The 16,254-nt window shown below is 41.0% G+C and overlaps 1 protein-coding gene across 1 annotated transcript; it reads left to right on the top strand.

The window, feature by feature from the left end:
* The first annotated feature begins 8,740 nt into the window (after positions 1–8,740).
* On the top strand, positions 8,741–15,289 carry LOC124260242 (sulfotransferase 1C2-like). The gene is made up of 7 exons (XM_046694498.1): positions 8,741–8,817; positions 9,816–10,016; positions 10,706–10,862; positions 12,188–12,372; positions 13,067–13,161; positions 13,812–13,992; positions 14,596–15,289. Exons 2-7 carry the CDS (start codon positions 9,854–9,856, stop codon positions 14,691–14,693), a joined length of 879 nt encoding a protein of 292 aa, XP_046550454.1. The 5' UTR covers positions 8,741–8,817; positions 9,816–9,853; the 3' UTR covers positions 14,694–15,289.
* Positions 15,290–16,254: the final 965 nt, after the last annotated feature.

The raw sequence follows: 16,254 nt of genomic DNA, 5'->3' as shown, positions 1-16,254 counted from the left end.
CGGTGTTTGCTGAACGGGTTTCAATCAGAAGTTGCGCGTATGTTTATATATCAGCGCCATTTTGACTAGGACTGAGTTTTGTCTCTAAATGAGTTATTGGACGTTCGTAAAGATCGCTTCAAGGGCTATAACTCTATGGGGTCCGTTTGTATGTTCGGCCGGTAGAGGGCACGAGAGTCGCGGGGAGTAAATTATACAGTAGCTTCCAAGAGGGTTAGTATTATTGAGAGAAATGCATTCTAAATATTTAGAGTCTTAAAGTTGGTCTGTTTCGCCAAAGAAAGAAAGGCCACGACTCTGCATGACTAAATCGTCTGTGTAACTGGTAGTAATTATACAAAGTGTTGACGAACTTCTTTCATTAGCAACTGTTTTAGTATGCACTGTTTTTTTTCAGTTGCGTATGGGTCGATATTTGATTACATTCGTGATTCGTGGAAAACGGCTGAACAGTATAGTATATGTCAGGTCCATTATAAAGATATGAAACAGGTGAGTGACGGGATACGGAAAAATATTAAACAAATGTAATTATATCATTTCAAAAAGAAGAAAATGCGGCGTTTTTTTACTCTACTCAGTACAGAAACTGGTTGCTGAATATGTGAGCAAGTCAGCCATCAAATATAAAAATATAGCTTGAATGTGAACCCTCACTAGCAGTTGTTGGAATTTTTGTCATATTTTGTATTATTTAAAGAATTGCCTACTGGATAGAGATACGAACAGATACAAGTGTATTATCTTCACTACATGTGATGTAAAACAAGTGCATGTTGCTAATGTTTTGCTAACACTTTCTAGTAAAGTCTCTCAAAGTACTCAATGTTGCATATGTAATATAACATCTCATTTGACCGTAAGAAGCGATCAAATTAATCGCACAGTCAGGCTCTCTCAAGACTTGGTTTCATGGTCAGTGATTGAAGCCTGAAGGCGTGGGACATTGCTCATCATATCAATCCCTGATATTTATGTTTCAAGGCAATTAGATATGAGTATGATGGTTCCACATTTAATGTTTCCAATGCATGTGACAACACTCTCAGTGTCTGAGTGAGCATAAAAGTACATTTGGAATACCACCATGATCTACTAATGCCCTCTGTTCAAATGGTAGCGATATGGGAATTTACCGTGTAACTGTCAAGATCTATTTTAATAGAATTGTGTGAACGAGATAAGAAGAATGGCTGAATATCTTGGCCGCCCTCTGCCGGAGAAAACGTATGTGGATATAGCAGAGGCGTGTTCCTTCAGCAACCTGAAACACGCCAACGAGAAGATCAAGGATCAGACCTACCACTTCCAGTGGCAACAGGGAACTAGTGGATACTTCAGAAAAGGTGATTACTCGGTTGTAGACAAGATGAGAGCCACTTCACTTTTTGAAACTAGACTCTATGAGGGAGGTTACCTCTGCCTATAACAATATAGGCAAGTAACTATTAAAATGTACTTCACACATTGCATCCCTGTGAGTTTTCAGATTTGAACTATGAGGAAGCACCACTCAGTAGAGATACGAATTGAAATTCAGAGTACCTATGAGGAGTGAGTGAGTGCGTGACCTTTGGTTTATGCCGCACTCAGCAATATTCCAGCTATATGGTGGCGGTCTGTAAATAATCGTGTCTGGACCAAACAATTCAGTGATTAACAACGTGAACAGCGATCTAGGCAACTGGGATACGATGGCATGTGTCAACCAAGTCAGCGAGCCTGATCACCCGATGTCGTTAGTCGCCTCTTACGACAAGCATGGGTTACTGAAGATCATTTCTTATCCGGATCTTCACGGGTACCGTTTGAGGAGGCTAAGCATATTAACTGCACAGTGTTCTTGAATTTTATTTATGATTGAAATTTGTAATGGAAATGTGATGGGAACAGTATGAGGTTTGAAATGTGATGGGAACAGTATGAGGTTTGAAATGTGATGGGAACAGTATGAGGTTTGAAATGTGATGGGAACAGTATGAGGTTTGAAATGTGATGGGAACAGTATGAGGTGTTGAAGGCAAAACAATGAAACTATATTTAATAAAGGGATTAACTTACTCTTTTCACCTAACTGAATTCACTTTTAAAAGTAGGGGCCAGTAAACAGTGTGTAATACAGTCATGAACGGGATTGCACTATGTATCATGTGGCCAAACAGTGTGTTTCTGGAGGAAGCCATTGCATTGGACTATTTTCTAAATGACATCGTGTATTTTGTATGTGTCACGTTGAAATAGTGAAACATAAATTTGCTGTTGGAAGAGGGTTTCTGTGTATGTTCTTGTATGTTTGTCAGCCGCGCCCTGTACAAGATGATAAAGTCTTATGTAGACCAGGATTGTTAGCAACTTAGAAGAATTTGAGCCCCAGCTTACATAATAATCAAAGGCACCGATTGTTGCACGATTATTAGTGACGATTCGTTTTTCTTCAGGAAATAATTATGTGTATTTTGACTCACATGACTGACACTGTTAAATGCACGTGTATGCACTAAGACTTTACCTTTGGATAGGATGATGTTGTGTTTTCACTTTCCAGGAAAAACTGGTGACTGGAAGAACTATTTCACAGTTGCGCAAAGCGAGAAGTTCGAAGAAATATATGAAGCAAAGCTAAACCAACCGTTCCCATATTGAAATAATTGTTCGAAATGGTTAAATGAAGCAACAAGTGGTAATATGTTATACATCCTCCATTGTCAATATCCTAGAGACACCAACATTACGCTTCACCACGAGGATGGGTTAGTAATCGTTCAATATGTTGTCACACCTGGGATGATGGCATAGTTTTGTTTTAATGCTTTAGTTTTGAAAATAGAGTCGTTGAAAAAGATCATGCTAAAGTCTATTTTATCGTTGTTTTGCTTGGACCACCAAACATATTATGAATAAAGCTGATATTGACTTTGAGCATTGTCTTTTTCATTCAGAGAATATTCCGTCTGTATCCAGATACACTTTTCCCCTATCATGGAATATATGTCCATGTGTAAGTGCGTCTGCCGCCCCAACAGAACAACATTTACTCTTGTGTATGTACAAACCATTGATGGCTGGAAGCACATGCTGCAACATCCGTACTCACTCTCTCCTTCTCCCTCTCTCTACCTCTCCCGTTCTCTATCTCTCACTCACTCCCCCTCTCTCTCTCCCTCCTCTCTCTCTCCCTCACCCTCTATCTCGTTCTCTCTCTCTCCCTCCTTCCCTTCTCTCATTCTCTTTCTCTGCCACTCCCCCATCTCTCTCATTCACTCCCCTCTCTCTCCCTCCCTCTCTCTCTCCTCTCTACCTCTCCCGTTATCTATCTCTCACTCACTCCCCTTCTCTCTCCCTCCTCTCATATTCTCTCTCTCTCACCGTCTCTCTCATTCTCTTTCTCTCCCTCCTTCCCTTCTCTCATTCTATTTCTCTTCCGCTTCCCCTCTTTCTCTCATTCTCTCCCTCTCTCCCTCTCCATTCTCTATCTCTCACTCACTCCCCTCTCGCTCCCTCCTCTCTTATTCTCTCTCTCTCCCTCACCCTCTCTCTCATTATCTCTCTCTCCCTCCTTCCCTCCTTTCATTCTCTTTCACTCCCACTCCACCTCTCTCTCTCTCTCATTCTCTGTCTCCCTCCCTCTCTCTCTCCCGTTCTCTATCTCTCACTCACCCCCTCTCTCTCTCCCTCCTCTCTCTCATTCTATCTCTCACTCACCCTCTCTCTCCTTCTCTCTCTCTCTCTCCTTCCCTCCTCTCATTCTCTCCCCCTCTCTCTCATTCTCTCCCTCCCTCTCTCTACCTCTCTCTACCTCTCCCGTTCTCTGCCCATTTCTGGTGTTCCCCGCCGTGATGTTGCTGGAATATTGCTAAAAGCGGCGTAAAACCAAACTCAGTCAGTCAGTCTCCCGTTCTCTATCTCTCACTCACTTCCGCTCTCTCTCTCTCTCTCCCTCATTCTCTCTCTCTCCCTCACCCTCTCTCATTCTCTCTCCCTCCTTCCCTCCTCTGATTCTCTCTTTCTCTCCACTCCCTCTCTCTCTCTCATTCTCTCTCTTCCTCCTTCCCTCCTCTGATTCTCTCTTTTTCTCCACTCCCTCTCTCTCTCATTCTCTCCCTCCCTCTCTCTCCCTCTCCCGTTCTCTGCCCATTTCTGGTGTCCCCCGCCGTGATGTTGCTGGAATATTGCTAAAATCGGCGTAAAACCAAACTCAGTCAGTCAGTCTCCCGTACTCTATCTCTCACTCACTCTCCCTCTCTCTCTCCCTCACCCTCTCTCTCATTCTCTCTCTCCCTCCTTTCCTCCTCTGATTCTCTCTTTCTCTCCACTCCCTCTCTCTCTCTCTGCCTCCTTCCCTCCTCTGATTCTCTCTTTCTCTCCACTCTCTCTCTCATTCTCTCTCCCTCCTTCCCTCCTCTGATTCTCTCTTTCTCTCCACTCCCTCTCTCTCTCATTCTCTCTCCCTCCTTCCCTCCTCAGATTCCCTCTTTCTCTCCACTCCCCCTCTCTCTGATTCTCTCTCTGCCTCCTTCCCTCCATCCTCTCTTTCTCTCCACTCCCTCTCTCTCTCATTCTCACTCTCCCTCCTTCCCTCCTCTCATGCTCTCTTTCTCTCCCACTCCCCATCTCTCTCTCATTCTCTCCCTCCCCGCTCTCCCTGTGTGAGTGTGTGTGTGTGTGGTTGTTTCGTGTCGTTAGATTTGCGCGTGTTTGTGTATGAGTGTGTGTGTGTGGGGAAATGTAACAGGTACATTGAGCAGTATAAATCGATTACGTTTCGTACGTTATGACTACCATATACATAGCGAATGGAATGGTATATTTTTACTTGTGTCATATGTTTCGGTGCATTTTAGGTGAATATCTGTTGCATGTGCTTGTCTCCTGTATGGTAGTGGGGCAGGACACGTGCACCATTCTGCAAAATCGTTATCCGTCACTATTGATGGCGAGTGAGTATGGTTTTAAACAGTTTGAACAACAGTCCAAAAACAGGCTTCGCACATTCTATCCATGTGGGGAATCGAACCCAGGACGTTGGAGAGATGAACGAACGCCTTCACCAGTAAGTGCTCCACCACCCACTCACTATACATCGGCACATGCTCGTACTGTAGTCGGAATCGTACGTTGGACAATCGCTAATAGCTGAAATGATATATGATTCACACTCATGTGTATATCATATGTTGTCACAAATACAATGCTAACACCATAACATGCAATCATATTTCTGTATCTGTCGGTGTGGCGATTATGTCACTCCTCTATATAGCGACATATATGATATACCGTTTATAAAATCAGCACAGATTTCATTCTATTATGTGACTGCAGTGACAGCATCCATCAACATACATATATTAAAGATGATTTCGATCTGTGTTATCTGTTTATAACAGTACTAAGTTTTCATTATTTTGTGAAATCTATATTTTACTGTACTTCGTTGACAGGGTTTTATAATTTAGCTTTATTTATTTTGAAATTATAACTTGTTTTTAGTCACGATATGGCTGAAATATTGCTGATGTGACTTTAAATCTTAACTCACTCATTTATTTATTTTGTACTTGTTTTTATAGAAATTGCCTAATGTGACTAGTTTTCAAATTGTGATGTCTTTCATTTAAACATTGTTTTGTTTTGATTTTAAGGTGTTTTATAGTTGGTGCTAGAATTAAAGATTTTAGTATCGCGATACGTATCGTATTGCCACCGTTATGTAGGGATTCGTATCGTATCGCAGCTCCAATGAGCAATACTTTGGCAATATATCCTCGTGACTAAAATTTTAGAATCATGATGTGTCGTATTACAGGTTGCATGCCAATACCAGCACTAGTATTGATATCGAGGACGGATTCTGCCGCAGGAATGCTGGACTCCAGTCATGAACTTGAATTTGTTTTATTTTTATAAAAGGTTGTCGTTTTATTTCATTCATGAGCAATAATGAGAGTGCAAAACAGAGCGCCCTTTACTCACTCTGTGACACAGCCAATATACTGTAGTCCATATTATCCCTTATGGATTTAAGAAATGGGAATTTTTCAAAGTACTTTGCTAAAGCTGGATTCACAAATGATATGCATAGGACACCTAAACGGTGTGTCGTAAACTGGATCAATATTTATATATGTTTCTAATTACTTTATTACGTCATTGACCTGCGGATCTGTATTCATTTCTGCATGAAGCAGTGCGGTGTTTTCTCATATCTTTGCAATTGTATTTTTAAATGTTTGAAGTTTGTGTAGCCGTCAGTCGTTTTAGTCACCATATACCTTTTTACAAGAGACCCGAGTTCTTTCAATTGTTTAGGTTACTTCCACGTTACAATGTGGCTGTAAGTATTGATTTATGTGTGTGTACATGCTTGCCATTGTCAGTATTTTCTGGATGAAGACTTAAGCACATACAATTAGTTTTTCTAGATGTATTAAATATCGTCATTTTCCTTTTTTTAAGGAGATTATTTCATTAAATAGAACAGTTCACATACAGGTGAATGTCACATGTTTACTATATTTAATGTTGTTTGTTTGTTGGTTTATTGTTTAATCCGACAATCCGTTAACAGAAGGAACATCGATCTACACAATTGTGATACGATGACATGTGCCAACCAAGTCAGCGAGCCTAAGCACCCGATTCCCATTTGTCGCCTCTTACGACAAGCATGGGTTGCTGAAGATCAATTCTAACCCGGATCTTCACGGGTCTATATTTAATGGGCTCTTTATACGAGGAGTTTGTGGCAACGTGATACGATTCATGGGCACTTTTGTTTGGGATTCATAAGCACTCATGAGGATTCTATAGAGAACTCAGCTTTGAGAGTTGTGTACCCGGTGGGACTGAGGATACTGTATACAAGAACAGAGATTGTGTGTCCGTTGTTCCGTCTATCCTTTCCATTTGGGAATGTATCTAAGTTAGAGAACTGTCTTTTTTCACACTGATGTAACTGGCAAAATGAATTCGAAAATCGGTGTCTTATTTATTTTTACCTTAAAGTGAACTGTATGTATTGGTGATAATTGTTCATAAAATCTTATCATAAATCGTTTCGGTGGCTTATTAATCTGTACGGTATATGTTATAGTGATTTCTGTTTCGATATATTAATGATACTCTTTAATATATGAACCAACAATCAACTGTCAGTAAAAGAAGTAAGAGGCACTAGGCGTTTCTCCATGAACTTATGGATAGTAATGCCATCAAAGATGACCTATAAATTCAAAACAACAACGGAATTGAGACGAAAACAGGCATTACCCATGATCTGGAATAAATATGCGCCAAGGATATCACTTCAGAAAATAAACAGTCCCTGGTATATTGAAAGCCGTATATATTTCTATGTATAACATTTTTAAAACAAAAATGGCCCTAGTAATATTACTTGGAGTTGAAATGCGTAGGTAAGATATTAACAGAGACATTGAATCCGTAGATGTAATCACAGGTAAGGCGTTATCACTGTTGTAAATTTCTCTATGATGGATTGACCGTGCATTGTTTTCGGTGCATGTGATATAAACAAGGCTGAAGGAAGATGTGAAACTGGTAGACCTGGAACTGTTTTCTACCATTTTGTGTGCTGTGAGTATGGTAAACGTCATACTATGGTTGGTGTGATGACGTATAGTGTTAGTTTGTAGAGTGACAATGGCTGATAATATTCTGTGAAGACGTTATACTGTGAATTTAAAAAAACGTTTCGTTTGTGTGTTCATTCTAAACGATAGTGTGACAAAGATCGAATTGTACTAGTGATAGTTCAAGCCACTTATGTCTTAATTCAGAAAATGTTCACTGAGGCACTGGTAAAATACTTTTGAACAAGAACTGGACGAGGTCTTTGAACTGTTCCAATGTCCCTCAAGAGTTAGAGATGCTGGAATATTGTACGAGATAGCGGGAACGTCGACCGTTATAACGCTGACGTTCTGTCCTTGGTCATTCAGTGTTGGTTAGTGTTTATGCCACACTGAAACATCTAAATATGAAACATATGAGGCACTTTCACGGGGTTTTTTCCTTGGTACATAAATAAGATGGACTTGGGTATTTAAACAAAGCTCAAGTATGCAGTACCTGCCAATTAGAAATATCTGCTTACCAGTGTACATTAAATGGTTTGGATTTAAAACGACATTACTAAGCGGAGACACCATCTACAAAAAAAAACTGCTTTGTTCTTTGAAAATACATGCACGTCTTGACAACTACATCACAGTTGACACCATCGGAAACACACCCGCCCAGTTTATTATAAGCCAACAAAATACCATAGTACAGTTCCGTTTATGGAAACATAAGGTCAGAAAACAAACTGGTTCGCCAAAAAGAAAGCAGCGAAATCATTTGTTGCTGTTTCGTCAGTATTTTGGAATATTTGTAAACGCAAAATGATCATTCACTTGAGGCGAATCAGTGTAATACTTTATCTACTCTATGTCTGCCTAACATTAAAAAGTGACACTCATGGTCATGTCAAATTGCAGCGAAACCAGCCCCGGGTACATGATCAAGTCTTAAAACCCTTGTACAGGTCAACGAATCTTTCCTTGAAGTATAAACAGTTGTTATTGCTTGTTTCAGTACGAATAACTCAAGGCTGTCGAAAATCTTGTCACATATGTTATGTGGTGTGCCTGATGCACACTCGGTGAGGGTGTGTTTGCACATGTAATCTTGTGACCGACATATCTGATGTCACCATGACACTCAGGCCAGGAATGCTATCGGGACGATGACACTGTTAAACTAGACAGAACCGCACCAACTGCATAGGACGATCTCTTATCTAGCTGTTCAAGGGTAAGTACAACGTCCTCTTTGTAGACTTGAAGGCGAATCTAACACGCCCTTTTTGCATTGAGTATGACCAATTGAGTCAAGTACAGGAAAAATCTAGTGAGCAATACAAACCAAACACTGCCTCACAATACTTTATCTGTGTTATATAGCATAATATTATTGAACAGAATTCATGCGTATAACGTTCTTTTTACATGCATTGACGAGGTCATCCGGCCTGGCTATCGGATCCCGCCGGTTGCAACGAGCATAGACCGATTAAGAAATGTTTTGATTCGAAGTTGAATAATTGTTCAGTTGGTATTCTGTTTCTGACCATAAGAGACTGTTACATTACACCCTTTGTCCCCTGGCACACTAAATAAAAAAACAACATATTCCTGGTCGTATTATAGACATGGATTCTGGTCACAGTACATACATTGTTCCAAGTTACCCTCATCACAGTTTTGTTCTTGTACGGGTTTCCGGTTTTATGCATGATTGACATGGATAAAGTTGATTGCACAGATACATGTATAACACATTCCTTCACAGTTTGTTAGTGTATATTTAGGGAGGAACCAAATCACAGGTTATTAGATTCACTACGAGGGATTCTTTTTCAGGTTCATTCTCTGCATTGTGGTGTCTTGATTGTTTTGGAAGATGCAACTTAAATATGTTGACACTTTGTTGCAAGCGTTCTCACTCATCAGAATGAAGTTTATTCGCCGTCGTCCTTACCAATCTTCAGACTGTGTTGGGATCCACTCTCGATATCTTGCAACAGTTAGCCTTGCATTCTTTCAAACAATATCTTAGATGTGTTCAACCACCATGACTAACTGATGCATTTATTATGCAAGTTGACATGTCACATTGCACATTGCACACTGGTTTGCGCAGAGCCTATTTATAAGGAATAGTTTTTGAGATTTTGTTCATTTAGGGTATAGTGCTCCTTATCTATCTATCTAATTTGTTCAACCTATAGTGCTAATAATGTATATTTGCAGATTGTTTTCCCACGATCATTTCGTCACATTTTGCCAAAATGTCGACCCCAGCGGAGGTAGCAATGGCGGGCGGGTTTACCTACGGCTTAACAGATATAGATGGCGTTGTTGAAATGACTTTAATCGCAGACAACTTAAGAAATATGAAGTCTTTTCGCCTCCGGGAAGATGACATACTTTTGTGCACATACCCTAAGTCAGGTAACACCGTTGCTAAATATATGTGGGGGAATGACAATTTATGTAAATGAAAAGAATGGACTTCTCAGCCAGTCAGCTAAAGTGGTGGGCGAGGAATGTAAGGAGCCAGGCTAGTGAACCAGCCAGTTTAAGGTGTCGGGATCGAGCCCGCCTCTGACCTGGTGTAAAAACCTTGGAGTCAACTTTGTGTGCAGACTCTTTCAGTGTTGTCACAATCCCTATTGTACAGTACACAACCCGGTGCACTTAAAAGAACCCACGAATCCGTTGGTATATGACCAGATGGTGGCCACATGAATCCGTGCAAACACTTAGTTGCGGGTACAGCAACTTGCAGTAGACTTGGACAAAGTACTGTGACTATGTGTCCCAGTCCACCTAACTGTCATCGCAAAGATGGGAAAGACACGTTAACTTGGTGCGTCTAAACAGCTGCAACAGTTGTATGATCCCCAGGGAGTTGGGATTGAAAAATAATATGTGCCGTTCAGACTGACATCCTATGATCGAGGGAAAAACAAAGCGCCTTTAAGCACCAGAGCTGAGCTGGATATTGGCGCTATACAAATATCATATACTAATAATAAATAATAATAATAATACATTAAAGTGTTTGGTGTAATGCAGAAGGACGTTTAGTGACAAGGAACACCTAAATACAATAGTATTATAATATTTGGAACAACCAGGTACACACTGGACTTGGGAGATCCTCAACATGATCGTGGCAGGCAAGGCCGAGTACACCAAACACTGGCAGAATTCAGCCTGGCTGGAATACAGGACGGAGGAAGAACTGGAGACACTGGCATCACCGAGGATATTCCACACACATCTGCGTCCAAGGTACGAATTGTATTTTATAATATCATTCACGCAGAGTCATACATCACCTCTTCCATGTACTGCCTGTCCTTAGCCTAGTGGTTAAAGCGTTCGCTCGTCATGCCGAAGGCCCGGGTTTGATTACCTAATTGGGTACAAGTTGTGAAGCCCATTTCTGATGTCCCACGCGTGATATTGCTGGAATATTGCTAAAAGCGGCGTAAAACTGAACTCACTCACTATTTTAGTACCCCTACGCTCTACATTGTCTTGATTTTTGCTGTAGAGTTTTCAGTTACGTCTACAAGTACAAAAGGAAGAAATATTCTATTTTGGTTTGATATATTGTGTTACGCAAGTTGTATGGTTGTTTGTGGATTACGAAAATGTTTATTCCATTCACAACGTGTTATGATTTTCGTGCAAACACGCTAATTTCATACAAGCGTTTTTCATAATGTACACGTTAACATTTGGGTCAGTATGGTTCAGTAACTTTTACTGAAAGATACCATCCTGAAATTTGTTCTCATCCTGTTGAAAATATAACGTTGTTTTGGACACACGGCGTCTATGAAATCCGGAAGGGCAATGTGCAATTTGTTTGTTGGATGTTGAAACAAGACACAGCGTTCCCACACGACCTCAAAAAGTTGCACAGACAGTAACTTCGCAGACACGACACCAAGGCAAATAACGTTGAAGAAAGACGTCGACCAAGGGCGACAACTGGCATAGAAGAACGTTTTATCAGAACGACTGTGTTATGAGAGCATGGTCAAAGTGCCTCACGAATTGAAGATGAGCTTCAGAGAGCTGCAGGTGTTCGAACGAGTCGACAGACGATTTGTAATCTGCTTCCAATTGGAACCTGCATACATTGGTTCAGTAATGGTTTGGGGTAGGATTACTGGTACTGACAGAACACCTTTGTATGTTATTCACGGTACTTCCGTGACGCCATCCTGTGAGGCATACGTGGTGATATTTGCGCGCCGACATGGAAGTGGTTTGTGTTTCCGGATGACAACGCAAATGCCTACAGGGCTCATATTGTTATTGAGTACCTCCAACTGGAGAACATAACCACCTACCCATGGCCAGCACACAGTCCAGGCTTGCCAGACATCGACCATGTCAGCATTATCCTTATACGTCACGTTCAACAACCAGGTGGATTCTCGCGATATTATGACTTTCACCTTTCAAATTATCTTCTTACACTGTTAAACTATATATTTCCTTGACGATATATCTATCAATAGTTGTGAAGTCTTTATTGAACACCCCCTTCTCTATTTGCGGAAGACCTGTGTCTATATATGTATGTACTGTAATGTCTACAGGCAGCTGCCCGAGTCGGTGTGGAAGCTGGGGTGCAAGATTGTGTTTGTCCAGAGGAACCCCAAGGACTGTGTTGTGTCCAGCTTCTGTCAGGAGAGCAGCCAGATGTGGACAGATGACGCCAGAGACACGGTCTGCTTTACAGGGTCATGGAGTGACTTTCTGTCTTTGTATCAGGATGGTTGTGGTATGACTCACTGTAATAACATAAATATGTGTGATGAATATTTGTTTGCGTGTTGTTTAACGCCACACTCACGAATAATCCTGCTATATGGCGTCGAACTGTGACGAACTTGACATTGCAGAGTTTGACATTAAAGCAATGGGGTTTAAGAATGTGTGCCTGTGTATGCGTGCTTGTGCGCGCGTGCGTGTGTGTATGTGTCGCGGGTGGTTCAACACCGCAGCTATGTGACTCGTCATGAACCAATTCCTTGTATCCCCCGGTGTATGGGTGATATAATATGGAAACATATCAGATTGCACCCCTATCACAGGTATTACTTGGCGTGCCTCCCGTTGCTATGAATAGAAAAAAATGCCTATTAAGTGGTCAAATGAAACGCAAAGTACATGATCAAGACTGCCAGTTGTCAGACTACCATTTTTGTGGAAGGCGATTAGGCGCCTCACTCGGAGCGTGTGGGTTCCAATCCCGGATGGGACTCGTGGGAACATAAACTAGAATCTGGACTTTAATAATGTAGTCAAATCCCATATAGCATATGCTGTATTTGATCACATTCTGTATTCAAATCAGATATTTTGTTAACAGAACAGAACAGCGGTGATTAGATTTATCCCAGCAGTGTTTGCTGCTTGCATTAACGGCTATTTCACTTGTTCTCATAATTGATGCTATACAACTCTCTTTACAGTTGTTTTCGGATCGATTTTCGATTATATTCTGGATTGGAACAAAGCGGCTGAGCAATTCAACATCTGCCAGGTTCAGTATGAAGATATGAAAAAGGTGCGTCCTACGATACGAGACCTAGCAACACATATACTGCTTTCATTTCAAAAGCTATACATAAGCTGTCTTTACGAGACTATTAACAGGATAGTTAGTATCTCTGACTTGATGATATGTCATTGTACCCAGAAGGCGTCGATCGTGGTTCAAAATATCAACCAATGCCCAGATTTGTTGATTTAGAGTTTGCTGACACGTCGCTGGAATATTTCTCATTGCTACGTAAACCAATAAACAAACATGCACTGCACAAATACCTATGAAAAGTGTGTACGTTTAAAGGTAAAAAAATGTTCCTTTAAAGACGAATTTAAAAATTGGCGTCTGGCACTCGGGCTTGGATGACCTCCAAATGTCCACACCGCACGAAATAGTCATCTGCAGGTTTCATGCTGGCAGAGATCGAGTGATTGTACCAGAAGGTTTTATCAGCTCTAGGAGCTCATCAGTTTGGGAATAGCCTGAGTGTCCTGGATAGGAAATCCTTTATGTATGTGGCAACACTGTCAATGAGCATACAATTAGATCATCTAAAATGACACCAAAAGGGTAATCTGTTGTTGGTACAGCCTAGTAGAGTTCTCTATTATTCACATGTAGTCATATGTGAGTGCACATGAGAACTAAGATCTATTCTATTTTAAAAGAACTGCTCGAAAGAGATAAGAAGAATGGCTGAATATCTTGACCGCCCTCTGCCGGAGAAGACGTATGTGGAAATAGCAGAGGCGTGTTCCTTCAGCAACCTGAAACACGCCAACGAGAAGATCAAGGATCAGACCTATCACTTCCAGTGGCAACAGGGAACTAGTGGATACTTCAGAAAAGGTGATTACCTAGTTGTTGACAAACTGAGGTCGACATACCTCATCTTATGCATGACTGTAAATGGGTGTAACCGATCTAGGGTTTTTCGACAATATCTTCGTGCCAAGGGGGTGACACAAACTTCAGAAACTTTGGGAGCGATTTTGGGGTCTGGCTTCACGAGCTAAGGATTACTCTTTTGCCACCGCGTGACTTCCGATCGTCGCTATTTACAACATGGAGAGTGGCTTCTCACAACATGCATCATGGGTTCCTGATGACCGGTTTTAGCTCAGATTTCAGTTGTTATACGGACAATTGAAATGTACGTTTTAATGAATGAAGTGGGCTTTGATTGTTTATGAATCACTATCAGGTGTCTTCGAAAAGGAGAGCCTATCCCACCAGGATATCAGGATATAACCGAATGACCAGATTCAAATAGATTTTCACATAGTCATCAAATGTCTGTTAAAGACACAAATTCTATTTTAAATAATTTCTTACATATATATATATGGCATTACGAATGCCATCGCCTTTCAAGATGTCAGGAAAACAGATGTAGAGTAAGAAACCAACAGATTGTATGTAATGAAAGTGTGCTATATATTTAACCCTCAGGGAAATCCGGAGGCTGGAGGAACTGGTTTACAGTGGCACAAAGCGAACGGTTCAACGAAATATACAAATCAAAGTTCAACAAACCTTTCCCCTACTGAATTACACGTCCGGGATGTGTGCACAAACGACCTTCGTGCGCTAAGGACAGTCTCAGGTTTCTGTCAGCTGGAATGTAACACGCATACAAATAGTGGCTGTTCTATAATCAGATTCAGAGGAGGGGCTAGGAAATATTACTTATGAACAGGTGTGTGAGTTGAGCCTAAAGATGGACGATACCAAATGATATATACGTATACATAAAATAACTGAGGATATTATCCAAATAAGCCATGGCTTCTTAATGCTTGTCTACCCAACCGTATTACGAGCCATGTACAATTGATCTCAACTGTGTAAAATACTCTTAAAACTTAATGCGAGTTACATTTCTGACGAAATTCATGGGAGGGTTATTAACGGTCACAAAACTAGTTTTAGACAAACGGATACTAAATGTACGAAGCCTTGCAGTGATATCAACGAATATTCGCCATATTCCATAATTATTTCGAATTGGGCACGTTTGAATGAGTTCTGGGCAGTTTGTGGCGCGCAGTTTTGTGTTTTGAGATTCGATTATTATTTTCATGCTGCTATCGAAATACCACAGAAGACAAATGTTAATAATAATAAATGGTGTTTTGCTTTAGTATTATTGTGTTATCATTCTTCTTCCGGGGAGCGGTGGGATAGCCCAGTGGTTAAAGCGTTTCGCCAAGCCCGGGTTCGATTCCCCACATGGATAAAATGTGTGGAGCCAATTTCTGGTGTCCCCGTCGTGATACTGCTGGAATATTGCTAAAAGCGGCGTAAAACCATACGCACTCACTCTTCCGACCATGAATTTATAAATCGAAAAGAATGTTTGAGGTCTGTCTGGTCTGTACTATAGTCTTGTTCTGGGTTTTATTTATATAGCCCCAACAAAGGAAAGTGCATTGTAATGCCTTGTCTTTAGAGTGTATAAAATAGGTACTTACAGACAGACAATGACGAAAGCGCAAACAATGTACAACAGTCATATATGATAGATGTTCATATACAGCACGCCATATGTATAGCCGCGCAGTTCAGTAACATCGAATGTGAACATTCCACATTCTGCAAAAGTGAGATTCGTATGGTTTGCTGATGTCTTGTGCTTGGGCTTTCTCATCCGACACAATATTAACATTACCACATACATCTGCACATCTATGAGGTCTGTGGAAATGGTTTCTGTGCGGTTTTGCCATAATCCAGAGCTTATCAAGACAGTGATCTGTGAACAGCAGAGCAGGGTACCGATATTATTAACATAAACTCCGGTTTGGTTCTAGGAATGATGGCAGCCCTCTTCTGTTTTGTTCTTTCATACTGTCATGAAAACAACTAGTTCATGTATATCGATACGTACTGAATCTAACACGTGTTCTCCACGTAGATGGGTTTGGGAATGGTTCTGTGTTGCCTGTCGGAACTATTATTTTCGAATGTGTACTGTGGTCTGGGGGATGCCCCAGCTGATGATGCACGGATGGCGTGCAGTGACAGGGATGCTCCGATTTGGTGATCTTCGGTGCACAGTCTATATGTGACCTAATTTCCTTCGTTGGTTTTTGTCAACACCATCTATAC

The sequence above is a fragment of the Haliotis rubra genome, unplaced genomic scaffold (genome assembly GCF_003918875.1).
Source record: "Haliotis rubra isolate DU_JTF1 unplaced genomic scaffold, ASM391887v1 Scf756, whole genome shotgun sequence".
In the NCBI taxonomy this organism is placed as follows: Eukaryota; Metazoa; Mollusca; class Gastropoda; order Lepetellida; family Haliotidae; genus Haliotis; species Haliotis rubra.
Note: the sequence above shows the minus strand (reverse complement) of the source record. Positions and strands in the feature narration are given on the sequence as shown.